Below are 26,379 nucleotides of genomic sequence, written 5' to 3'. Positions count from 1 at the left end.
GATCAGGGATTCTGTCTTTGAAAAGTGCGACTGAACCGAGATCAAAAGCGCGAGTTCCCGCCAAATCTAGAGTGGAAAAATTAAAGACACTGACTTTCAACCCACTGACAGTCCTGATGAAACAAAAAAAATCAAGATCCTATGCTAATGCAACTTTATTACATGCAAAGCTTAAACATAAAAAAATGTTAAGTTTAGATAGATGGATTGATGAATGGATAAATAAATAAATAAATAAAGAAACAAAGAAAAGTCTGACTGTGAACCACAATCAAAAATTTGAGTTCCTTCCAACCAAAAATAAATAAAAATAGATAAGTAATAAAGAAACAAATGACTGACTGACTGACTGACTGAATGAATGAATGAATGAAAAGTGTAAAATGAACCAAAATCAAGAACTCAAGTTTCATTCAACCTATAGAGAGGAAACATTAAAATAAATAAATAAATAAACAAATAAATAAATAAATAAATAAGAATGAATGAATGAAATGTGGGACTGAAAAAAAACAAGTTCCAACCTATAGAGTGAAAAAATTAAATGTAATAAATAAATACAATTAATACAACTCCAATCTATTGAGTGTAAAAAAAATGAAAGACATTGACTTCCCCAGACAATCCTGATGAAACAAAAACAGCATGACTTTATTTCATGAATAGCCTAAAAGCAATGCCTTTCATTAAATTATCTTACTTTTTGTATATAAACTATGAATGCAGTTCAGAGAAAATCCTCACAGAGCTTTTAATGTAAAATGCAAAGAGAGGCAGGGACCCGCAGCCTACGACTTCTCATAAAACCATTACAGAACAGTTTTTTGGTTCATCAGCTAACCATCCACTGAATCTATACTGAGAGATTAAAGTTGGTGGAGGTTTTGTCCAAGGGGCGTAAAAAGCAAATGATGGCTGAAGGCCATGGCGAGAGCACAGGCAGAAACTACACTGGAGAGATTGAAATTCATCCCAGTCAGTCTGTGTGAAAACACATCGATATGAGCTGGGGCAAATATTTCCATGCTTTGTTGTGCAAGTAAAAATAAAAAGAGCAGTCAATAGTGAGTTTTTTTTTTTTTAACCTCTTTTTATTCTTCCCCAGAGAGTGCTTCTTCGAAACAAGGCCAGATTAAGACCGGAAGATTGAATTCATTCCACGCACTGCATTTGGTTTTGAGGCTCCGAATCATAGTTGATTTTAGCCCGAGTGTTTTAAGACTCAGAGTAGATCAAGCTGTGCTTTGTGGGTAGGGCCTATGCGGGGCACTGTAGCCCTCACGTGTGACTCTTGTGCTGCCATGGCAACTCACAACGCAGAGCTGGATGATTTGATCCCCAGCTGTGCTACTATGGCAATAGTAGAATAAGGGACGAGAGCAGTTTATCAAATCAGAACCCAGCTGAGCTGCCATAGTGATGATAAAAAAAAATCAGGACGGACCCAGCATACACCCCTGAGGAATCCCAGCTGTGCTGTTATAGCGAAATACAGTCCAGGAGCCATGCAGATGTGCTCGGGTTCCTCAGCAGTGATGATGCAGTTACGCCAGAACACAAGACGCACCCTTCTTACATTCTTCGAATGTTCATACTGTATGCTAGTTTGCAATGAAAAGGATGGGCAGAGTTTTAAAAAGCAAGAGATAACTGAAGCTCCTGACACTGCATGCTGAAGCAGATGCACTATTCCAGGCCTAAACAGCCAAAGCTCCAGTGTCAGCTTTGTAGTTAGTAATTAATTTTATCAGACAACAACACGGGTTGCTCAGTACAGCACGTATCTCACAAGTGAACAACAGCATATAGTATGTTTTGGTGCTTGAGAAATCTCCAGTGGGGGTTTGTCTGCTTCATATAGTACTTGTCAAATCCTAGTTGACATTTTATACGGATGCCAATCAGAATCAATATGTTCCTAGGCAAAAGGCAAAATCATTTTGCTGTGACAGGAGAAGCAGAAAAAAGGAAGAAATAACAGCAATTAATACTATTAATACTTATAAGAATAATAGCAAACAAATAAATACATACATATGCATAAATACATAAACAAATACACTATATAGCCAAAGGTTTGTGGACACCTGATCATTACACCCATATGATGAACATTCCATTCCAGATATAGTCCCCACTTTGCTGTTATAATAATCTACACTCTTCTGGGAAGGCTTTCCAATAGATTTTGGAGTGTGGCTGTGGGCATAGTGAAGGGAAACTGTAATGCTACAGCATACAAAGACATCTTATACAATTGTGTAATTCCAAATTTGTGGCAACAGTTTGGGGAAGAATCACATATGGGTGTGCTAGTCAGGTGTTCACAAACATTTGCCATTTAGTGTACATTTCGCTTTCTTTTTTAGCTTCCATTAATTCAAACAGGGAAGAGACAAAACTTTACTTTAAAAAATGTGTTCACTATACACTCAGAAAAAAAAAATGAAAATGTACCTCTCTTTGCCTCTGGGGTGGTACAGTGAAACGTAAGGTACATATTTGGCCTGTAATAAGTTTATAGAGTAAGGCTTCACGGTACATGCACATTTCTAGGTAAAATATACATACTAAAGGTACAGAAGGTGAAGCTTTGCTGGTACCACCCCAGGAACATGGAACTGTACAATTTAGTACCCTTTTTTTAATGAAAGTGTAGATGAGCCAGTAGAAGTGGCCATCATTGGTAATAGGGACATTATCAAACAGTGTGAAATAATATGATGATTAATGCAAATGTTTTTCTATTTTGGTGGTTTTGGAAATTCATGCTTGCTTTCTCTAGCCTGAAATTCGCAGACAGAAATCGGAAACAAGACTGTTGCTCTGTTCTCCAACCCAACAATTATGTGTTGTTTCACAACCCAGTTTTACCCTTCAGACTTGACTTGGTGTACAACGTATTATTTGCAAGTTTCCAAAAATGTCATCAGGCAAAGGACTACACAACACCCACGTTCACGCCTTCATCTCTGAGAATCTATTACCACTATGTGTAATTATATCACATTGTCATGGGAGTATGAACCTATTCCACATGCTGCTGAACCTACTGGTCGAATAGAATTACTTTCATAGGGTCATCTATAGTACCTAGGCCTTGGTCCACTTTTACTCTTGGTAGTGTATCTTGAATATTGTCAGGTTTATTTAGTATTTCTTGCTATAAGATTACAATAAATCAAATATATGATTATTAAACCTATTTCTAGGCTTTTTTATTCTAATTTCAAGCATTTATTTCTAGAAAGAAGCAAAACTATCTACCAATAGAAGCCTGAAATCTGTAAAAGTAATGATTTCAAAATAAGAAATATTAGATCAATTTGCTTATATTCAAGTTATTTTCACTTGTTAAGATATAATTTGTGTCTGGTTCCTCTCAAGGTTGCTTCCTCTTGAGAGTGAAAAGGTGAAAAAAAGTGCAGTTTACTACTCTTTTTTTTCTAAGTATAGTATTAAGAGCATATAGTATACTATAAAGTATATTGTAGATTTTCCAAAAATTTTATGAATATTTAAAAACAAGGGCAAAAGTACATACCTTACACTGAGAATGTTATCATAAGAACTTAGCAGTCTACATCCAAGGGCTCTCTGATTACACTTTGGATTACATTAAGGTATTACTGATTGCTTTCTGTCTTCCCCAAGGAAAACAATCAATATTATTCTCGATTCTCTGTGATGTAAGAAGCAATTCAACATTAATTGCTCTTTCGGGTATACTGTTGTGTATTGCTTTGATATTGGGCATTGGATCGTTAATACTATAATACTGTAATACTCTTGCACTGGTCACTGTGGACCTAAGGTGCACAGTGCAGCTCGGTGTGTGTCTCTGAGTGTGAGGTAGTGGAGAGGATTTGACAGAGTGGGGCCACGGCATTAGCATAACCGTGGTGAGAGTGGAGAGAGGAAGATAGACAGGCTCACTGAGCAGCAGGGCAAGTCTGCTGCTCACCTCCCTTATCAGTCTGCAGGGCCAGGCTTCAGAAAAAAAAGGGGGGTGGGGTGAGGGGGGAGACTGGCAGAGAGAGATGGAAAGAGAGAAAGACAGATAGCGAGATGGAAAGAGTGAGAAAGAGAGGGAGAGTGAAAGCAGAAACAGAGGTAGCCAAGCAATTAATTGTCTTCACAGCCTGGCATTTCATTTCAACACTCAAGCAAAGAAAGTCTATTACAGGAACAGGATGATCATTAAAACCCACCAGTAATCACACTCACACACACACACAAAAAAAAGCCTTCCCGCCTTTGCACCGTTGCTGTCATAGACCCTCCAAAAACAGTCATTTTACCCTGCTTCACAGTCACTGGACTATAACCAGTAGATTGAAAAATAATAGCAGTTCTGATGGCCCCTAGGCGATCGCCATGCATGCAAACAGATAAAGCATTTCAAGTTTGGAATTCAGGTGAACGCAAGAGCAAGGGAGCGCAGGCTTAATTTCTGAAATAAATGTATGGCACTGGGGGATAGGGGCAGGGATCGAGAACCTGCCTTGGACTTCCACTTCCGGTCACGCTGAGCCGAGAGAAATGCAAAACTAGTGGACAGGAGAAATATGAGTGTGGGCAACAAGACAAAGCAGGACAGGAGAGGAGAACAGCGGAGAATTGCAGGTGGATGAGGGATGGGCACTGGCAGTTGGAGGAGCACCACAGCAGTTCATTTGTCACTGTCAAATTGGTTCGCTTTTCGCTCGTAACTAGGAGGACGGAGCGCGGCCCATGAAACCCCTGCGGGGGGGGGAAACTGCATAGGTTTCTTATAGACGGCACAGGAAGCCGTCCTTCATCTGTAATATGCAGCTGCACATCTGATTCAGCGTGCTGACTGCAGTTAATGCTGTGTGGATGTGGCGTTTATTCATTGCTTTCAGGCTAAATTTGTAAAAGTAAATGATTTTGTTTGTCTGAGAACAAAATGACAATGAGATGACAGGTACATGGTGCATCTGGAATTTTTCACTGTGACAGAGGCAAGATAGGAAATAAAATAAATAATTCTCTTTTTCTCTTTTCTCTCTATCCAGCATACAGGATGTTGGTGTGTGCAGAGGTGTCCGGACGCTGACGTAGCACTCTTCAATGCATTGCAGGCAAAATTGCAAACTTGTTTATTGGCCCAGTGTCCAGTCTGAGCGCCGAGTGCATAATGAACGGTGGAGTATATCTCCTGCTGTAAACATGCTCTCACAGTCTCTCTCTGACTCACACATTCTCTCTTTCCTTCTCTGTCTCAGGCTCTTGCTATAACTTTCCATCTCGCTCTGATTCATTTTACAGGTCCTGAGGGAGGCAGCAGGTAGGCCTGAGGTCACAGGCTCAGCCCTGACTGGGGACAACATTGCATTTCCTTCAGCTAGATAATTAACCTGAATTCTTCTGGGTATCCAACCACATAATGGATAATGAGTAAACTGCAAGCTATGTAAGTGAATCTGGAAAAGGGCATCTGCTTGCCAGAACTATTAAGTTCATGTACATGGCATGATGTATTCTTATCACCAAATATTTATCTATTTGATATCAGTTGGGGTGATATTTGTGTCCAACCGACAAAATGTTTTTAAATATGTATGTAAAGTAAAATAAAGGTAAAGGACATTTTAACACATAGTAAAGTTTCTTTCAATTACCTATGTGCATGTAAATAACATAGAAAATGAATAAAAATCTACAGCACTTAGAAAACAATATTATTCCAGGTCCCTCTGTAACTACACTTTAGCTTGAAATGTAAAGTAAATTCTTAAATACTTCAAGAATTGTATTACTTTTGCATTAATGCGTGAATCGATTTAACATCTCTCAAGTCCCATGTTCAATAGGAAATCACATTATGCGAATTTCCTGAAGATCACACAAAGAATAAAACATTGTCTCATTCTTTAACCCTTTACGTTTAATGATACTATGATATTATGTGATGAGGTCACAAACCTGTTACCCAAATTACTGATTTAACGTTTTTTATATATATATATATATATATATATATATATATATATATATATATATATATACACACACACACACACACACCGATCAGCCACATCCAGTGGTTAGTACCTATCAAAAGCGCTCCATGGAAGGACAACCGGTGAACCGGTGACAGGGTCATGGGCCCCAAGGCTCATTGATGCACGTGAGGAATGAAGGCTAGCTTGTCCTACTATTTATCCAATCTCCTTGCATGTTTTAATGCACTTTAATTGAATTTCATCATCCAGACAAGTGCTTTTAGACAGACGATTATCACTGGGGCTTTGTCCACCACTCTTCTTTGTTCTGAATGTTCTTTGGTCAGACTACTCACCGCATCTAAAACTCACAGAAATGAATGGATTTTTTTGAGTAGATCTCTCTCCCTCTCTCCCTCCTGCTGTTGCCTGTCAGACAAGGGATTCCAACATGGTGGAAAATATCGACCATGGATCAAGTTCAGCCATGTCATCCAACACCAGAGATTATTTTAACATATGGCAGGAGGAAGGTTCTGGAATCAATGTTGGAAGGAATATCCCCCCCATACACACACACACACACACACACACACACACACAAACAAATATAAAGTTGCATATCCAAAATGCTACTGTTGTCCCACCACAAGACTGGTATACTTTATAGTTAAAACTTTGTCTTAACTACTATTTCAGGAAATGTATATTAAGTAATGTTGCCAGACAACTTCTGTAACGATTATGACCGATTCCCATCGTAGGGTGTGTGTCAGCTGATGTTGATCAATAGAGTAAGCTACAGTATAAATATGTAGCCTATACCTATGCTAGGATACATATAAGTCCTTTTGAACATTATCTATGTTTTGGTGTTTATCTTTTGAAACTTGGCCAAAACATGGTTTTGGTTTGGTTTCTCTGAGGACAATAGAGAAGAATGCTTCTCGGAGTGGCTCCATACTTAAGAAAAAGTAAGAATGATATTACTTCTACTGGTCAGATGTGTGCACACTCAGTCTGGAAAAAAAAATTACTGACAGATTTGAACAGGTAAAAAAAAAACCCAAGCTATTCCAGTAATAAATACATTACTCCACCTCCATGTGCAAAACTAATCCAGTCCGAATAGGGCATTAGAGCTAAACACTTCTATGCCCTGATTCCATTAGCCATTTTTGTCTAAACTCATTCAAAAGCTCCATTTCATCTCTGGTCCTTGATTGCATTGAACTCCAAGTCCCTGCCTTTTGATAAATGCAAGTTGACACTTCAGAACATCTCACATTGTGAGAGACGTCTTTCAACCCATTTTTAAAGACTTGTGCAATTAAGTGCCAGTATGAAACAGCAGAGAACATCTTCCTGCAGCAATCCAAGAGCAAGAAATGGTTCAATATTCATGAAATATTCTAATATCCTGAGCCCCCAGTAGGATGAACAGACAGAAATAATGATCATTCCACATGCCAGCCAACACGAGCGGCCACGGAGAGAGAATTATGCAACAGCACACTTCACAATCACTTCTCTGTGTTTTTCTTTGTTAGGGTTTTGGTAAGTGGATTATTCTCCCAAGTGGGACATGTGGAAATTAATGTTCTCACACACGTCAGAGACTGGAATCATTTGCAGCATTCGATATTTAACATCTCTGCCTGTAACCATGACCGCCCTTCTAATATGCAGTTCAAACTGTTTAAACATAGAGAGTAATCAGTATTTTGCTGAAAGATCAGGAAGCTCCCTTGGAGATGGTGCTATTTTGCATTTTTGTCTGGAATCCTCCTTTGGTGAAGTCGTCAGTGGAGTCCATTGGTCGACATCTCAATGCTGGTGAGACAGACTCTGAGCAGACAAACAGGTGATTGACAGGCCTCTGAAGATGGCTTTTTCAAAGATCGATTTCTCTTTTGCTTTCTTGTTTATTTGGATCCTGGGGTTGTGATGTGTGATTGAATTACTAATACCTCAACTGATCAACGGGTGAGGGGAGGGTATATTAATTTTTGCATAACTTGGATGGAAACCCCATGTACTGTTCAGTAGTCTTTGACATTTACAAATGTAACACGTTCAATGCACTAACATGCAATTAAATTAACAGCTAATAAAATACCCTGCTCAAATAATGCCTTTAATACAATGCTAAATTGCAGATTCAGCCCTAAGGCTAATCTAGACCCAAATATTATATGCACAACATGCAGTGTTTTCCCTTAGTAGCTTGTAATCTGCATTATTTATGAATGAAGAATTTGAATAATGAACCTGGATTGTATGTGTAACGGCACACTGCCCTCAGTGCATGGCCTTAGAGGTGTCCGTGTGATTGTATACTTCCCTAATGGAGCTTAATGGATTTTGTGCAGCTCTCTGCTGCTTTAATGGGGTGAGATGCCTGAGGGATCTTTGTTGCCTGGCTTTCTTTCTCTCTCTCTTGCACCTGACCTGCAGTTACAATCTCAACACTAACACATATGTGAGAAACAGACTTGGCTTCTTCAAAGACGTGTCTTGTCTGACAGCATTGTGAAGACCTAGAATGTCTGGCATTTATTACTCTCCAAATGACAAACTATCTTTTATAAGGTACTGCAAAAATCAAGAAGCCAGCCGTCCATCAAGTCTTGTAGTCATTTTAGAGAAGTGAAAACAAATCAAGATAAGGGCAAGACTCAGACTGGAAGAGATCGGTTATTTACTTTATTTATGACATTTTCATTTTTTAATAATGTTATGAAATGTAACAACAGCTAGAACAGAACTTACTGTTCATGCTCACCATGGCAACACACGGAATGAATAAAAGCTTATCCCAGTTAACATGCAAGTGCGACGACGAGGCATTTACATCATGCAAAGTTGCTCTTTCACACTGAGAAGATAAGCCTTTTAATTTTTGTGATCAAAAACACTACAGGGATGTATTTGTAGAGTAAAACAGACAGAACATGCTAGAGGGAAAAAGAGTAAGAGAGATGGAGAGAAAGAAAGAGAGTTAGAGAGAGCATAGTGAACAGACAGACACAACAGAGAGACAGAGAAAGTCACATCCAAGTGAAGGAAAGGAAATATGGTAGCGCATTATTGAAGCTCATTTGGCAGTAAGCTGCTTATTGATAAAAGCACTAATCTGACTGGTGGAAGGTAAGGCGCATGGTATGTGTGGTGATAAAACATCTGAGCTAAAGGCAACACCATCAGGGAGCTGAGTGTCCTCAAAGCTTCACCTGAAAGTTAGTATCATGTTTATTTTTACACAAAAGTGTGAACCTAACCTCAGACTACTCACAGAATTAGATCCCATGGTGCATGGCCTGATGAAAGCTAATTCACTATTTACGAGTCCACTTATCTTGGATTATTTCCTGTTCCCCGGACACACTGTAAGATGGTAATTTGATGTGATGAGAGATTTTAGATCTTTGGAACAGTGGAGATATTAAAAACCTGGGCAGATAATGATAAATAAAAAAAAATCATTCTGAAACAAAGTTTACACAAATCAGGCTTATTGGGTTGTATGAAGAAATATATTTAGGAAGAAATGAAACTGACTGTGAGCCCTTGGATATTAACATAATCACTGTTATTATTGTCATTCTCATCTGTGCCTACAATATCATTAGTCTCACATCTGCATACTACCACTGTGTACTGTTCTATCCATCTCTACGACAAGATCAGGAATCACATCCTTGATCTTCAGAGCAGGCCTGTTCTGCCCTTTAAGTATTTCCTCAGCATGAGCTGTAATCTCTCTTAACAGGTAATAACGGGGATGTTAGATCAAAATCTCCACCTTACTCACAGGGGCCACGGCAAGAGCAGAAGTTTTTGCTCTAACCAATTTCACCACTCCAACATGCAGTTTCAGAAAGAGATGCTTTGGAGAGGAAGATTATCCAATACTATTGTGAAAGTTCTGCTAGGCAATCCCAGTGTGCTTGTCAGGATCATGGAAATCGATTAGCCTAGACTGAAAACCAGCCTTTTGCCCTCATTTATTTCCAGTAGAGACGTATCACACTGGTGAGATCATATGAAGCATTCTGGCAAGACCACTCGATCCAAATGTACTGAGTTGGACATAGGCCAGAAAGTAAGTTGATTCATATAAAACAGTGCTAAGAGAAATCGACAGGTTCTGCCTTGAGTGGTTCTACTGTCTTATCTCCACAAATGCTCTGGACAAGATCACTCATTTGGAATATGTCTGTCCAGTGCACTAAATCCCAGAGCTCTTGTCCAGGGCAATCGATTTCAAAGTGTCAGCCTGGACCAGTCGATTGGTAAGTGCCTGCAGAGACTAGACCTTCCCAAAGAGACAGTGCAGAGAGGTCCTCAACAAACACCAATACATTATAAGCTATTCCCTTTTCTTACCATATCAGCCCTTGCCATGTTGATAAGGTTCACTTATACATGGTGCTGCATGTAAGTGCATGGAATTCCACATTAGTGGCTTAATTTCCCTAAGTGTTAAATGTCTCAGTTGTAATTTATTCAAAATGTATTTGTTTATAATTGCTTGCTTACATCTTCCCTGCAGGCAACAGACGGTCTTGATCTCTCCCTGTCTGAGCCTGGGAGGCCAGTGGATCTGATGGTGGATTGCCCCCTCTGTGAGCAAGGGATGCAGGTATTGTGCTCTAATGAGCAGCAGGCTGAGGGCATTATGGGATGGATCCACCAGGGAGCGGAATTTGAAAAGGTGGATACCAGGTTTGAAGGGTTTACAAGTGCATTCTGTTATGGATAACTGCCAGCTGGAGCCAGTGAGAACAGATGCTCAAAAACGGGGGATTCTGAGACAGGTCTAAAGGCTGCCTGCAGGAAGCCAAGCCTGTGTTGGGAAGAGAGTAAGTAGGAGAGGGTCAGAGAACACTGCAGTATATTTTACGGCTTTAGCTTTTGTCCTCTGTGACCAGGCTGATACTCAATTCCAGGCAGGCTCGATTCCCAATATGGTAGAAATAATTTACTCATGAGAAATACACAGAGAGAATAGCTCAAACAGAGCAAGACACTGAGGGGTGAAAAGAAGAATACTCTCCGGAAACTCATAACCTTTTGACGACAGATCTTCCAATCTTACAGCCTCACATGCCACAGAGAGTTAATATGAGGCGCAAGTGGTAGATATTGAGACGGAAAGGATGATAGCATTGAAGCTGTGTGTGGAAAAATTATGAGCTGTCTTTGCTTGCTTTCCTCCTGCGGAGCAGCACTGGACAGTCACAGCAGGCTGAGAGAGGAGGTTTGGGGAGTAATCTCCTGACACTCTAGCTGCTGGAGTTCATGCTGGGTGAGGAAGGTTAAGCGATGTGTTCCATTAATTAAAGCCAGCCCCAAAATCCTTCCCGCATCCCTGCTTCCCAATCCTGTGGAACCAGTCAAGTTTGAAGTTGTGGAGAGATGAAGTGCACCACATCATGGGCACAACACTATGCTATCTACATGTTAAAAGGGATTTTAATTGTGTGGATTTAATTTAAGCAGAGATTTATGGCTTCACAAGCTCTCATCATACCCACTTAAAAATAACTGGAAATGTCTTTCCTTTGATCTATCTTTGTGAGGCTGTGTCTCAGACAATTCTGAAAGGAGGAGGAAGGCATCATTGAAAATACAGAACTGTATCTTAAATGGCATATCATGTAATAGAGTGTTTACATAAAACTGACCAAAACATTTCTTCATTTTCTTCCTCAGTCTACTTATTCATACTGGTATAGCAGGTTCAATAAAAGACACTTGGTTTAACTTGGGAAAGTGCAGGTTTTCTAATTTTCATTAAATATTTATTTATACGCTAAAATATATTATGGGAAAAGTGGGCTGTGAAACCTGTACTGATATATGAGTCATACTATTGTATGTTACATCGCCACTAAAAAGCTGTGTGTAAAAAAATGCCAGGTCAATTCAGCAACTCTGCCAGCTGCACAAGTGTTCTCCTCCTCAGCACCTTCACAAAATCCAAGACATTTTTGAAGGTGGAAAGAAAAGGCACAGGAAAAACCCTTGATCTGCCACACACTGACACACAAACACACACACATATGCAGCCCTGCTAACAAATCCCTCTTCACAAAGTCAGACCCATGCCTGTGTGAATTGACCATTCAGAGTTTTTTTTTTTTTGCACCTTTGGATCAGCCTTCCCTGACAAACAACCTCCCTTTAATGATCGTTTAAGAAGCAGGACGGCAAGCAGTGAAGCCAGCCACCATGATCTGCCCTCACTGGCAGTACACAGCAAACAAGACTGTAATGTTTACAGTCTTCACTGCTGAGACTAAGGGAGCATGCCTCACCGGACACCAACACCTGAGCACATCTTCGCACCCCACAATGACACATTGTCAAGTGTATTACCATTGGTTCCACCAAGTCCCGTTTCTCCACATCTGTCATTCTGCTTGGCTTCCGTTTTTAATATTTATTTTGGTCAATCTGTTCTGCCTGATGTGGGGAGGGAACCCTCACATGAGTTCACATCTGCTGAGAGATGTCGAATGAGTTAACATCTGTCCCTGTTTTTGTACTCCTGTCACTCAGCTCTGCCATGGATTCAGACATATCGCAGAGACATAATCAGATGTTTAAGTGAATACAGGATATAGGCCAGTCAGTACTCTTTATTGATGTGCAAGCATGCAAGCAATTTTTGGCAGGCACACATGGCATGCATTGCTGGAGCCTATTGTCACTTCCATGCCATATGCTGTCCATCACAGTGCCGGTGCTGCTCTGGGTCACTCTTCTCTCCAGTCAGTAAGTCCATAGGGCCTGCACTCACCCTGACTGTCAGCTAGCATCTGTTGGCATTACCAACCAGCGGGCTGGTACTGATGAAGCCAGAGCCTACACATCCTCAACCTGTGTCTCATGCATATCCCCTGCCTACTAACCATCAATAACATGTTCACTCAAGAGAATACACTTAACCTGATAGCGCTCCAACCCCGCCCCCCACTCCCCCAACACACAGACACACACACATAATTCTGCTTCGATAACTTAAACATCATTTGCTTGCCTACAAAATAAATAAATAGGGTGTTTGGTTGGCATCACTGAGCAAAAAGTGCAGAGAAATTGGCCATGAACTTGCTTAGTGGCAGAAGGTCAAATATGTACCAGTGAAATTATCGACCCTGTGGGTGAAGCGGGAAGGCTGACAGATATGCACATTGCACATTCTATCTATGAAAGATAAGAAAGAGAAAAGAGAAAAACTATTATGAAAGGAAAATACTATCTGGTCAAAATGTGGTTTTCTAAATGATTGTCACAAAATGTATGATGGTATAATGTATGTGGATTAACTGCAGATTTATTTCCAGTTTTTCTCATTGCATGTTTGGAGTTGTGTCTCTCTGTCAAATTCAGCTAGCCAAATTAGCAAACAATGCTGGCATATTTGCACTGAAGTTTATCTGATATTTTAAACAAATGACTAAAGCAAACTGTCACTGGTATATGACAGTTTACCACCGACTGAGCAATACCTAAAGCTATTTTTGGAGCACCATAAACATAAAGAAAAAAGCTAAAGACAGTCACTAGGCAAGAACCACCTATGCCTCTATTTCCCTGTGCTATAAAACCTGACTGTTAAATGCATTATTCTAACATACTAGCTGCAATTGTGTGAAATACGTAAAGGAAAGAATAGAAATAAATAGCATGCCAATTATTTAGCAGCTTACTGAAACATCTACTAAAGTCTACCAAAGTAAATTCATCGGTGGGACTTATTTTGAAAATAAAAAAAACACAATATCTTCAGATAATTCAGTTTGTAAACACTCACCGATTTTGTGCTGTATTTTGGCTGATTGGTCTTGTAGCTGTAATCCGAATACTGGTCAGAACCAGTAGAGTTGTCATCTCGTTCTGTTCCCACAAAGGTATTGGTGGCAGGGAGCTCCTGGACAGCCTGATGCTTTTGGGAAGCAGATGGAGACTGGGCCTGAAGCTGAATGGAGGGCAAGGGTGAATTTGAACGGTAATGCCTGCCCAAGTCAGGGCTGCCAGGCGGGTAGGTCAAGGGCAGGTGGATCCGAGGGCTGTCGTTAACCCCATCAATGTTGAACTTCAGACTCTTTTGGAGGCTGACCTCTTCATCTTCTCCAAGAGGTTTGGGTGATTTTGGAGGCTTTCCCTTTCTTCCTTTTTTACCCTTAATGCTCTTTGGTCCTTGTTTGGGTGCATACAAGTCCTTGGTCTCCTTTTTGCCCGCTTGATAGCCGCTCTTGGTTTCTCTTTGGAGGCGATGTCTGATGAAGACTACCACTATGATCACCATGACAACTCCTGCCACACCAGCCAAACTACCATAGAGAATGTTGCTTCTCTGAGCAGCTAGACCATAGTCAGGGTCACCCGCAATGTCGGTGTCCAGTGGAGTGTATAAGCTATGTCCCACTAGACCCTCCACCAGGCTGACATTGGAAATGGTCTCATTGACATAAATGTGCACCAAGGCAATGGCATGGCGAGAAGGCTTACCCCTATCACTCACTTTAACGACCAATCGATGCAGACCTCCATGTTTCCGAGTGAGTTCCTTGGTAAGTTTGATCTCTCCATCAGACGGAGATATATAGAAGAGCTCATGGGGGTTCCCCCCAGCAATATTATAGACCAGCTCAGCATTGGAGCCAGAGTCCATGTCTTCTGCCTCTACCACCTCGACGACGCTATCAGGTGCAGCCAGGGGAGACAGACGTGTGAAAGAAGAATTGGAAGGTTTGGTGATAACAGGTGCATTGTCATTCTCATCGAGTACATTGATGGTCACACCAACATAAGATGATCTAGGGGGTTCTCCTCCATCTACTGCTTTGAGTCGGAAACTGTAGCTGCTTTCTTTCTCCCGGTCAAATGATATACTTGACAGGATTGTTCCTGTGCCATTCTGTACTACAAACTTTCCAACATCTGGTTCGACAGAGAGCTGCACTTGGGAATTTTCTCCCTTATCCATATCTAATACAGTCACCATGCCGACCGGGCTGAGTGGCGGCATGTTCTCGAGGACAGAGAAACTGTAGCTGCTAAGCATAAACTTGGGATCATTATCATTCCTATCCAGTACTTTGATAACAACAGTAGCAGTACCCCTGTGGCTAGGAACACCTTTGTCGGCAGCAGTAACCCGGAACTCATAACGTTCTTTGTGCTCACGGTCAAGTGGGCTCCTTGCTCGTACTTCACCTGTGCTAGGGTCAATCTCAAAGAGCCCCCTTGTTGAGGAGTCTGCAACAATGCTGTAGATGAGTTCTGCGTTTGTGCCACTGTCTGCATCCACGGCAATGACATCGAGAACCTTCTCTCCAGGCTGGTTCTCTTCAGCAAACTCTATTTCAAACACCGGGGGTGAGAATATGGGAGAATTGTCATTAATATCAGTCACTTGGACTTTCAGGGAGTTGGTGCTGGACAGAGCTGGGTTGCCTGAGTCCACAGCTACTATCTCCACCCGGTAGTCCCTGACTCGCTCAAAGTCCAGAGGTGTGGTGGTCTGCAGAAAGTATTTCTTCTTGTTATCAATAGAGGAATCGCCAGCTGGTCGAAGCTGGAATGGAACATCTCCTGCTACCACACAGGTCACCACAGCATTTTCTCCCTCATCCTTATCTGACACTTGCACCAGTGCCACCGCAGTGCCCACTGGCATGTCCTCTGAGATGTTTGCCACCCCATCGCTATGGGTCCTAAGACCAATACCACGGATCTCCACAGCTGGTGCATTGTCATTCTGGTCAGTTACCTCAACAGAAACATATGTTGTTGAGCTTTTAGGTGAGGGACCTTTGTCCCGTGCAATAACGTGAAACTTCAAGCTGTTGATCTCCTCACGATCCAACGGGCCTTTTACATATATGATGCCTGTGGAACGGTCAATCTGTAGCAGCTTTGGCACTGGATCACTGGCTTGATGAATGATGTATTCAATTTCACCATTTGGACCTAGATCTGAGTCATTGGCCTTGACCTGTAAGTGTAAAAATAAGTCATCAGTAATCAAATAATTAATCAAAAGTAGTCAGAGTTTATTGAGAATAAATGTCTTGATGTTCTCATCTAAAACTCTAAAGTCATAGCAAAATGGCTATATTCCAAGACATGAAATAAACAGAAAACTTAGAAATCTGGGAGACTAACAAAAATGTTCTTGTCCTGCAGCAGTCCTTTAACAGATGCATTCCTAAAACTTGATTTGAAGCACCACAGTCTCATGTGTAAAGTAATTAAAAAAATAATTCACTGTTTGGGTAAATTATTTAAAGTCACTGAAAAAAATGATGACGAGAACTTGTTACATCAGCAATTGTACTCATAAAGAAATAAAAAGCATATAAAAAGGATAAAGTTGCTCTAGGAGAAAAAACTGTTAATTTATACTAGATTTTCAAGCAATTAAGCAAGGTGAACTCAGCAAACCATACAATGCTCTGTTTATAAAAAGCATCAAAGTAAAAATTGGAGGCAGTTGGGGCGGATTGAAACAGCAGTGCTCATTAAAACATCTTCCACTCTCCTTTTTCTTCTCTTGCTAACTAAAGATTAATAGTACAGTATAGGTTTTTACCTGTAATACAGAGTGTCCAACAGGACTGTTTTCTGAAACCTCTGCTTCGTAGGACGATTTCTCAAACTTAGGTGCATTGTCATTGGCATCAGTGACGACGACTCTTAGCAAGGCACTACTGTAGCGAGGTGGGCTTCCCCCATCCACTACTTTTATGGTTAAGTCATAGGAGTCTTTCAACTCCCTGTCCAAGTTTCCCATCACAATGAGCTGAGGCAATTTCTCACCCCTGTCATCTGCCACTTGTAGGCCAAAGAGTGCAACAGCCTCTGGTCCAGCAGTGAGGGTATAGTCGGCTACACCGTTACGCTCTGTATCTTTGTCAGTGGCCAGTGGGATGGAGAAGGTGGCTCCCATGTGAGTGTTCTCCTGCACAGATAGAGTGAGGACAGGTGAGGGAAACTGTGGGGTGTTATCATTGATGTCAAGCACCTCAATCCGTCCCTCAATCAGCCGGGGGCTTTGATTCTGGATGAGATCCGTGACAGACACCTCAAACTCCAGAAAGCATGGCTTTCCTTTCATCCGACAATCCTTCAGCGTCTCTCTGTCTATGGGGATCTCAGTGGTGAATATTTCCCCTGTTTTGCCATCCACCCGCAGGTAAGGGGCGCCCACCTCCAGCTTGTACAGATGTCCAGAGTCAGGTAAGCCCTGATCAGCCGCTAGACTGCCTATCAGGGTGCTTGGCGGCTGTTCTTCACGCACACGGTACAGGATGCCCCCCAGTGTGCCACGCCCAAAGTTCAACACTAATGCCCATAGCAGATGCAATCCCACTGAGAAGTACATGATGCCCCAGGTAGGTAGCACCTTAGTCTGGAAAATACAAAGTAAGAGAAAAGAGTAGGTTAAATCATAAACGTGGGTGTAGCACATAAAGATTATCAACAGCCTTGTAAAACTAGATATTTCAAAATCCCAACATCCAGGATAAAACTGATCTCACACACACAGAAAACAGTAAATTCAGGTAAAATCATTTTGGGAAAAGATGGATTTTATTCCCAAAAGCTTCCATTGTCATTATCTTCCAATCTTTATCATAAGTATTTGACTAGAAACATTTTTTTTCAATAAAATGTTCAATACTTCTCTTCAAAATAGTGAGGAGACAATATTGAATGAGTGTTTATAAAGGAATTTAATTGCATGAAATGTTCTATATTCCTCCGACACAGCACATCATAATATTCTTCAATTTATCCCATGCAAAAATCCAGTGTTTCTCCTAAGACTCATCCTCATTAATGCCACCAGGAAACTGCTAATTATTACCCTTTTGAATGGCTGTCCAAGATAAGCTGCTTTTGGAAATTAATGATTTAACACCAGTAATAAGGCAGTTCTTAATGGGCTTTTTATTAAGAATGTATGGGTGACTGTGCTCAAAAACAACAGCTCAGCATAGTTTCCATTATTTACAACCTCAGTAAGACCCAGCTCATAACTGGATTGTAATGTATTTTTCCCCAACATGTACTTAACTTAATGCAAAATTTACTAGCAATGACTGTATTATTAGCGTGAAGACTATGAATCAAGAACAGGTTACTTAAGCGAGAGCTTTCAATTCATCCATAATGCTAAACTGGAGGAGTGCTGATGAGATGACAGATGTAGTTAAGGAGAGGAATATTTACACAGCAGGGCACTACTGAGCATCACAGAGTGAAACCAATCCTTTAGGTATTTAACTCAAACAAACACTGTTCCCCTGTAGTCCAATCACAGAGCATAGCCTTTATCTTAAAACACAGCTTTACTGTAAATTTTAAGAGAGATCTCCATTTCATCTCAGCTCTGCTGTTTCAAAGCTAATTTACACACTGTAATGGTAATGATGGATTTCTAACCTGCTATGCCTCTCTTAATGAATACCCTCTATTGTAGTGTCTGCTTTCATCCACATTCCCCAAGCTAAGGTATTCTCTTTTTCAGCCTCCACATTATTTTCAGACTAATTATTTCCTTGGTGAGCGTATTCCTTGTTGTTAGTTGAAAGAGAAGCAGATGGTTTATTGAGTTGAGTCTTAATGCTTTGACAGATCACTTCTTGACAAAACTTGTATACCTGTGTGTAAACAAAGTACCAATGGCACACTGGTATGAACTACGATCAATACGGTGTTGCACCATCATGCAATCACTCTTGGTCGGAAGCAAAGCAAATCAAATGAGTGTAACACAAAATAGCTAAACACCGGAAAGTATTGTAATCCAATCAGAAATCCAATTCCTCTGTATCTGCTGAGATTGGGATTGCAGCATATTGACGGGCTAATTGCTCATTTATTGATGTGTTTTTTCGCATTTGCAGGGCAGCCTAGTGCCCATTTGCTTAGAATGATTACATGTGGGGTTAAAACATGATTAGAAAGTGGGGCATAAAACCCACTTTCTAAAGGCCCAGGCAATAACTCTGGCTGCTTCAAGCTATGAGATGAGAATTTTTACAAAAAAGGTTAATGACTGCCTGGAGACATGTTACATGAACTAGAAAAATACTTTTTCAGAAAAAAAAAAAAACAGCAATATAATATAAATATATAGCCTTTTTAACATGTTACATGAGAGCACATTTGCATAAATCTAGATGTTTATTTGTTTTCTGAAGTTAAAATAAAACCTCTAAAATTATGACAAGATAAGTTTCTTGCTGCAAAATCCATCAAAGTCACAGAGTTCACTAGAGAAGGGAAAATATTTATGTTTGAACTAGAAATTACCCTGCTATCAATTAAAGTCTTTAGTGTATGTACTTTTGGCATACTAGACACCATTTCTGCTTGAAAAATTGATCAGATTTGAAATGCTGCTTTACTTTAGTGTAATAAGTAGTACTAGCCTATTTGGATTAATGCTATATTAATAATAACTTGTAGATACTTTATTTGACAGCACTCATGTACTTGTCTACAGACACAGAGGCTCAAAAGATATCTCTTAATGTCTATGACGAAGGAAACCTTATCCTAACTTCTGCCCCTTTATTTTTTAGATTGTGTTTTTTTTTTTGCTTACACTTTTCCTGCTGCAGCACAGTCATCTATACCAACTCAATGTCCAACTTCATCAATCAACTGGAGAACACAAATCCCTGAAAGATAGTCAATACATTTCCTCAACAGCCAAGGCAAACAAATGTCTTCCTGCATTTGTCTTCCCACATTTTTGTCCAAACCAGACTAACCTTAAACCTTAAAAATATTCTTGAAACATTCTTAAGATAAGAGACTTGCCAAACTTCCCATTTTGTCCATGTGCTCCGTCAACCCCAAGATAAGAGTTTTCAAAAGCGCTAACCACACAATTTAAAATGCTGTTGATTTTGCATTATTCATAGTTGCTACCAAATAAATGCCAGTTCTAACATTTTTTAATTCAACTGTAAGACAGGAAATATTTTGCTTTTTTTTCATTTGGCAGACGCTTTTATCCTAAGCATGGGTGTGGGGCAAAATACAAATCCAGTTGAGGATTAAAGTCCAACAATGGCATTCTAGCAGTCCTGGGGTTTGAACTCATAACCCTAAGCATCTAGCAACCGTCAATCAAATTCTGAATGCTCTCAGATCTCAGCCTAGGGGTGGCGATATGACAAAAATATCATATGATACTTGAAAACATTTCCATGATACACAATATGCATCACTTATATATATAGGTTTGCTAAGAAACTTCCAGGATAATAGTAGTGTTGCATTTTTAAAATATAAACTGAAACTGTGTTTAAAGATAATTTTATTTAGTGTCTGCAAAGATAAACTTTTAACACTGGTAAAACATTAACACCAGGAACAGTAATTTTCTGGCCAAAACATTGCTAGCATGGCGTCTGGAAGTACACTATCATCTCAGGTGAAGTATTAGATAGCTAAGTTAGTTCTATGTCCTATAACAGCATTTGATCAGTTAACAAAACTTTCAATTGATTTTTATAATATTTCAGCATAATTCTCTGTCTGAAAAGGGAGCCAACCATCCAAAGTTTTCTGTACAAAATCTATTAGTTACCTACCTCTACATTTCATCACATGGTCTCAGGACTACTTAACTATGAATAAACCTGAAACTGAAATGCTTGATGTGCTAAGCACCTATCAGGATAAAAAATAATTTCATTTAAAAGCAAATTTCCCAAATTTTAATGGCTTTAATTATCAACTTATAATTATCTTACCTATGTATAGCATGTACTGCTCTACACAGTACGATTTTCACCACAATAATGCTGGGAAAAAAACTGTGATAGAATTCCTTGGTCATGAGTTAAGATTGATGGTGTCAGAATGATAACATGACGGCTAATTTAGTGCCTTTGGAACCAAAGATGGCCGACAAACAAGTTCTGGCACTGTCCAAAAACTTCAGTTCAAAATCTCAGATTGTGAACGTTGTTACAGTGTGTTACAGCGCTGGACGGTTTTTACAATTAATTCAGTTAATTTGAATTAATGCTGTAACACGATTTTCAAAATGTTATAATCGAGATACATATATATATACATATATACAAATATATATAGATTTAACAAACTAACATGTCTGTATGTTGATTAACCTAAAGCTAATACTTGTACATACAGTATAACTCTTTTAACGGCAAGAAATTTTACTTTGTTTATTTCTGATGCTGTGCGCAGCCATGTTGATTTGACGTCACTCCGTAAACGGGGAAGGAACTCGGATTTGAGAAGAAAACCCCAAGTTGACTTCTCAGTTGCGGTGACATTTCATGTCACAAAAGACATGATCCCCATTTACTCTGTCAAAAAAAGAAGGGTTCACTAAGTTGTGCAAAAATAGCGACATCTATAGCAAATAATGCAAACAATGTTTTTTTTTTTAATATTCTTTCTTTAAATATTCTTTATTTCAAAGAACCATTCTTTGCACTATTTGCTATAGATGGTGCTGTTACTATTTTTGCATATCTACATTTTCCAAAGTCCATTCTAATAAATTAAAAACTTTGAAAAAATAAGCAATTTATTTATAATTGCATTATGTAAGAATAAAAAAAAAATTGAAATTGTATTTGAGTCATTCATAAGGTTGATGGAAATGGATTTTTTTTTTTTTTTTGCAATATCACCCAGCCCTACAATACTTGTCTAAAAAGATCAGTGAATCTTAAATGAATGAATTTTAATCATATAACATTTTCCATACTCTTTGGGCTGATACCAGATACTCAGATAATAAATCATTACAGTATCCAGTTGTTTGCTATAAACAGATTGTGAATAGTAGCACAGGACAGCCTTTGTGATTTCACCAGCAGTTCCTAGGTAGATTTGTGCAGCATTCAGACGAGATTATCCAATGATGTGAGGGCGAGACATGGGCGTGGACGGTTTTTAGGAAGCCTTGAGTCTGGAGGATATCCGTGTGGAACCATCCACAGCAATATAAGGTCAGTCACAATACAAGTGCAGAAATCTCCAAGCAGAAGTAGAGAAATCTAACTTGCAGATTGACACAAGTACATTGAAGTCTGAATTTGACATCACCTCACACACATTCAGAAAAGAGCTGGTACCCACATATTACTATGTATCTTTCACCCAGAAATGTGGAAATAGTTCACATTTAAATGTACACTACTAGGTAAAAGTCACATACTATAGGTACAACAGATGTACCCTTAAGAGAACCGCCCAAGCATCAAGGATTGGTACAGTTTAGTACACTTTTTTTCTAAGAGTGTACAGTGTCACATGCAATAAACCTATAAGATCGCTCTTATCGTGTGCAAAGCAGCTTGTATTGAAAGATTGAGTGAACTGACTTCCAAGGAGGTGACCATGCTTGTTTTGCTGAAACAATTCAACGTGCTACATTAACCAATCATTTAATCTTTGTCACACTCAAGATTTGTTTCATTGTGATGTTTCCAAACCAGAAATGTACAACTAGCAGTCTTTGCAAACTCACACAAATGCAAAGCCACACACTCATGAGGATGAATTCATCAATTTGGATGTGTTGTCAATAATGGTGTATATCTTTCCCAGTGTAGAGCGTGGTAGTGGTAGGGGTGGAGGTCAGTGTAGGGGGTAGGGGAGTAGTCACAGTTCAGACAGAATGTCTACACCACTGATAAGGAGATGCTAAAGAAAGATATGGTATATATAATATATCGAGTGAGTTTTATCCCCAGTGAAATGTTTCCTGTGATATTACATTGCACTATTATGTATATATAAAACAAAGTGCCTATTACCATATAATAGTTTGGAACCTGAGTCTTAATGATACTTAATGATAATGAGATCTTATGGGATGCTCTGTTTTGCCAGCAGTGATGCTCAATAAAAGCAGTAGCAACCCATTTTCAGGACTGTCACGACATTTCAAAAATTCCACCTTTTATTCCAGGTCTCTGTTAGTAATACTTCCAAGAAGAACCCATGCTGATGCACTGGCTCCAGTTCCAAGCCTTGCGTATTTTTGTTCAACGCCTAAAACTTAATATGCATAAAAATGCACAAGCACCTTTCAAATCCCATGGCTCAGCTTACCGTAATTAAAGTTCATGTTGGACATTTTATCGCCCTTAAGTGTTGTGACCTTTTGTTCTTGTTGTTTTTTTTTTTTTTGGTCTTTTTCCCTTCATTTTCCACAGCACTCTAAATCATCTGTTATCACATTCATTCAGGTTCAACAGGTTTAACATTTCAGCGAGGCAAGCTTCAATCGTTTATGTGCGCTATTGCTTCGTTCAGCTTACAATTTCCCCACCAGCAAATCCACTCAACCCTGGCATCTCGTCTCAGGAACGTGCATTTGCATTAATTAATTCATGCATGCATTCACTCAGTTATTCATTATGATTGCTTACTATAAGCATGTGTCATCGGAAATTAATTTTATGATCTCTATCTTTAATGCTTCACATCCACAATACATATTTAATGATGCAAACTTCATACATTAGGGTTCCTTATTTATTTGATCCTACTACTGCAAGAAGTTTACCAGGCTGTTAAAATTGGCCTTTAGATTTAATTTCTGAAGCGAGCTACATTTGGCAATCCAATATGTTAAAGCAAATGGATCAGTGAACCTGGAGAAAAGCTGCGAGTTGAAGGATGAGGGTTGTGGGAGATTTAATTGACTATATTTTTTTTTGTCCAAATATGGATATTCTTATTAAAATCAAGTACTCTAAATGGCCATACTACCACTGATATGTTAAAACAGTCCTTCAGATTTTATTTCTGAAGCAGGTGCATGTGGTGATCCTAAGATTTATCTTAAAATCCATTATGTTAAGGGAGTGAGTGTGGAGAAACCAGAGAGTTGGAGAATGAGGGTTCTTGGGGTGTATACCTCTGTATACCTCATTTTGTGAAATTTGTTTGAGATTCAGTCTTTATTTTTGTGCAAGCATGGAAATCAAATACTCTCTAAGTGGATCAGTGTGGTATTACTCAGGATATATGCAGGGTAATGTTACTCACACGGCACGAGCCTGCACCCCTATGGGACTGAGCATAAAATCGTCCTGGGAAAAAAAAAAAAAAAGCTTTTACGCCATGATGTATGAGCTCTAATTGTAAAACGTTATAAAAGTGACACAGTGTTGCATGCATCCTGATCCAATCGTGCCATACATCCTCCTCTCCCCCCACCAACAGGACTCACCAATGCAACTGAATGGAAGGCAAACAAGTGTCAGTGCTCTAATCATGCAAGCAAACTGCATCCCGATCCTCCGACGGATCTGAAGCGTAAACGTGTATCTACATCCAAAACGCACGACGCAAACATGCCACGGTTTCCATCCTAAGCGAGATGCACATTTCGTTTGATTGAGTTATTTATTTATTTATTTATTTTTGGACACAGTCTGTACGATTCCCTCAGTCGCAGGCAGCTACGCCATTTACACGGTTCCTCAAGTGAATTCCTCAAGTGACATCCATCCGAAATGGAAAAGAAAACGATGCTAATGGCGCCTGCACGCGATCTTTAAAGTTCATCATAGCGAGCTTACCTCCGTGGACCACTTTATCTTTTCTTCTTCACTTCCAGTCCCCTTCAGTGGGTCTCGCTATAAGAATGGAGATTAGCCGACTGCTTGTTTTCGGGTGTCTCCAGACTCAAGTCGCTGTAAAAAAAAAAAAAAAAACCGCCACAGCCCCTTTCATATACACAATCCAGCCATGAAGAGGCGGAAAAACAACAAGAACAAGAACAAGAACAACAACAAAATCCTTCTCGTCGATGAACAAAATCCGTTAAGTGACCGTTTTATTCGCCTCCGCCATCCTCTTGAAGCCTGGCCGCTTGGATAAGGCAGATACGCTTCTGGGAAATGTCTGTGATAAAATTATACAAGATGAAGAACAGTTTTAAAACGGTGTATGAAAAGTCTTGACGTTTCTAAACAGAGGAACACGACAGGACAGCACTCGCGTCGTGTCAAGTCAGAGAATCCACACTTTAACTGAAGTCATTTCGGAAGATGTTCCCTCTCCAGAAGAGAGAGAGAGAGAGAGAGAGAGAGAGAGAGGGGAGGGAAGTGGTGGTGGTGGTGGAGGTGGTGGTTGGGGGACGGGACTGTATTCACTCGGATGTGATGCAGTTTATCAAAAGTGTCCCCCAAAAAAATGTTATACCATACTTATCTGACTGCGAATGCCGGCGGGTTTCTTTTCTTTCCTCAAAAAAAAAAAAAAAAAACGACTACAACAATTTCAGTTTAATCCTGTGTGTGGAGCTTCGGAGCTTCTCCTCACGTAAACACACACACACACACACACACACCGAAAAAAAAAAAAAAAAAAAAAAAAAAATGAATACTGAGGCGATTCTTCAACGGTCGGCTCCGCGCGCGCTTCCCGCCGGAACGCTGGAGCGCGAGGAGGAGGACGATGAAGAGGAGGAGGAGGGGGCGGGGCTAACAAGTCCCTCAGGTTCAGTAACTAGTTTCCTTCAAGACGGCTGTGATGGTTCTGATACCGTTGTCTGGTTGTATGAACGATAGTAAGCGATATTATTATTATTATTTATTATTATTATTATTATTATTATTAAATTGGGCGAGTTTCCTGTCACGTCCTGTCACAATGCTGTCAAACTCGTCAACTCCACAACGATTTGGAGATTTTGCCGCTAAAATATGGAGATCGATCGCGTCGTGGTTGCGACGGATGAGCGCGCGCTGGCTGGTCTCGCGCTCAACAGTTCAGAAGGTGCGCGAGCGCGCTCTTAGCTCATTTGGCGCCACCCGCGGGCGCTTCGGTGAACACCGCTGGAGATGAGCAACAGAAAACAACAACCACCGGGTCCTAAATCCCATGATCAACATCATCCAGACCCTAGAGACACACAGAGGGAGAGAGAGAGAGAGAGAGAGAGAGAAAGAAAGAGAAAGAGAGAGAGAGAAAAGAGAGAGAGAGAGAGAGTACCCACTTTCACACCCAGACCCAGCTGGTCACACACACACACACACACACACACTTGTTGCATAGCATCTAACCAACTTCTTAATTGTTTATCAAGCTTGTGTCACTTTTAATCAGGTAAATTGGTACAAAAACTGACAGCATAAAATGAAGTGTGTGTGTGTGTGTGTGTGTGCCAACTCTTTTCAGGGGAAAGTAGCTAATGCGTGCTCAAAAGGGCACTGGATGACATAAACTAACTTGCATATTCATTTAACCGTCATGATCCTTTGCATATCAGAATTTGTTCTGGGAAGAAATAAGATGCCAGAGATAGAGTTTCATCGGAAGTTATTTCTTATAGAAAGTAGAAGTCTGTGTTCAAGGCACCACAAACGAAGTA

The 26,379-nt window shown here is 40.0% G+C and overlaps 1 protein-coding gene across 1 annotated transcript in view; it reads right to left on the bottom strand.

Annotated features, from left to right (window-relative positions):
* pcdh1a (protocadherin 1a) overlaps positions 1-25,267 on the bottom strand; it is an 83,396-nt gene extending 58,129 nt beyond the window's left edge. Inside the window, exons 1-3 of the mRNA XM_026943979.3 lie at positions 24,584-25,267; positions 16,579-17,397; positions 13,795-15,981 (exon numbers count right to left, since the gene is read on the bottom strand). Of these exons, the coding sequence (XP_026799780.1) occupies positions 13,795-15,981; positions 16,579-17,370 (2,979 nt within the window). The 5' untranslated portion in view covers positions 17,371-17,397; positions 24,584-25,267. The remainder of the gene's footprint in view (positions 1-13,794; positions 15,982-16,578; positions 17,398-24,583) is intronic.
* Between the last annotated feature and the right edge of the window lie 1,112 nt (positions 25,268-26,379).

The sequence above is a fragment of the Pangasianodon hypophthalmus genome, chromosome 17 (assembly GCF_027358585.1).
Source record: "Pangasianodon hypophthalmus isolate fPanHyp1 chromosome 17, fPanHyp1.pri, whole genome shotgun sequence".
NCBI lineage: Eukaryota > Metazoa > Chordata > Actinopteri > Siluriformes > Pangasiidae > Pangasianodon > Pangasianodon hypophthalmus.
The sequence above is the reverse complement of the archived record's forward strand: the minus strand, read 5'-3'. Positions and strand labels throughout refer to the sequence as shown.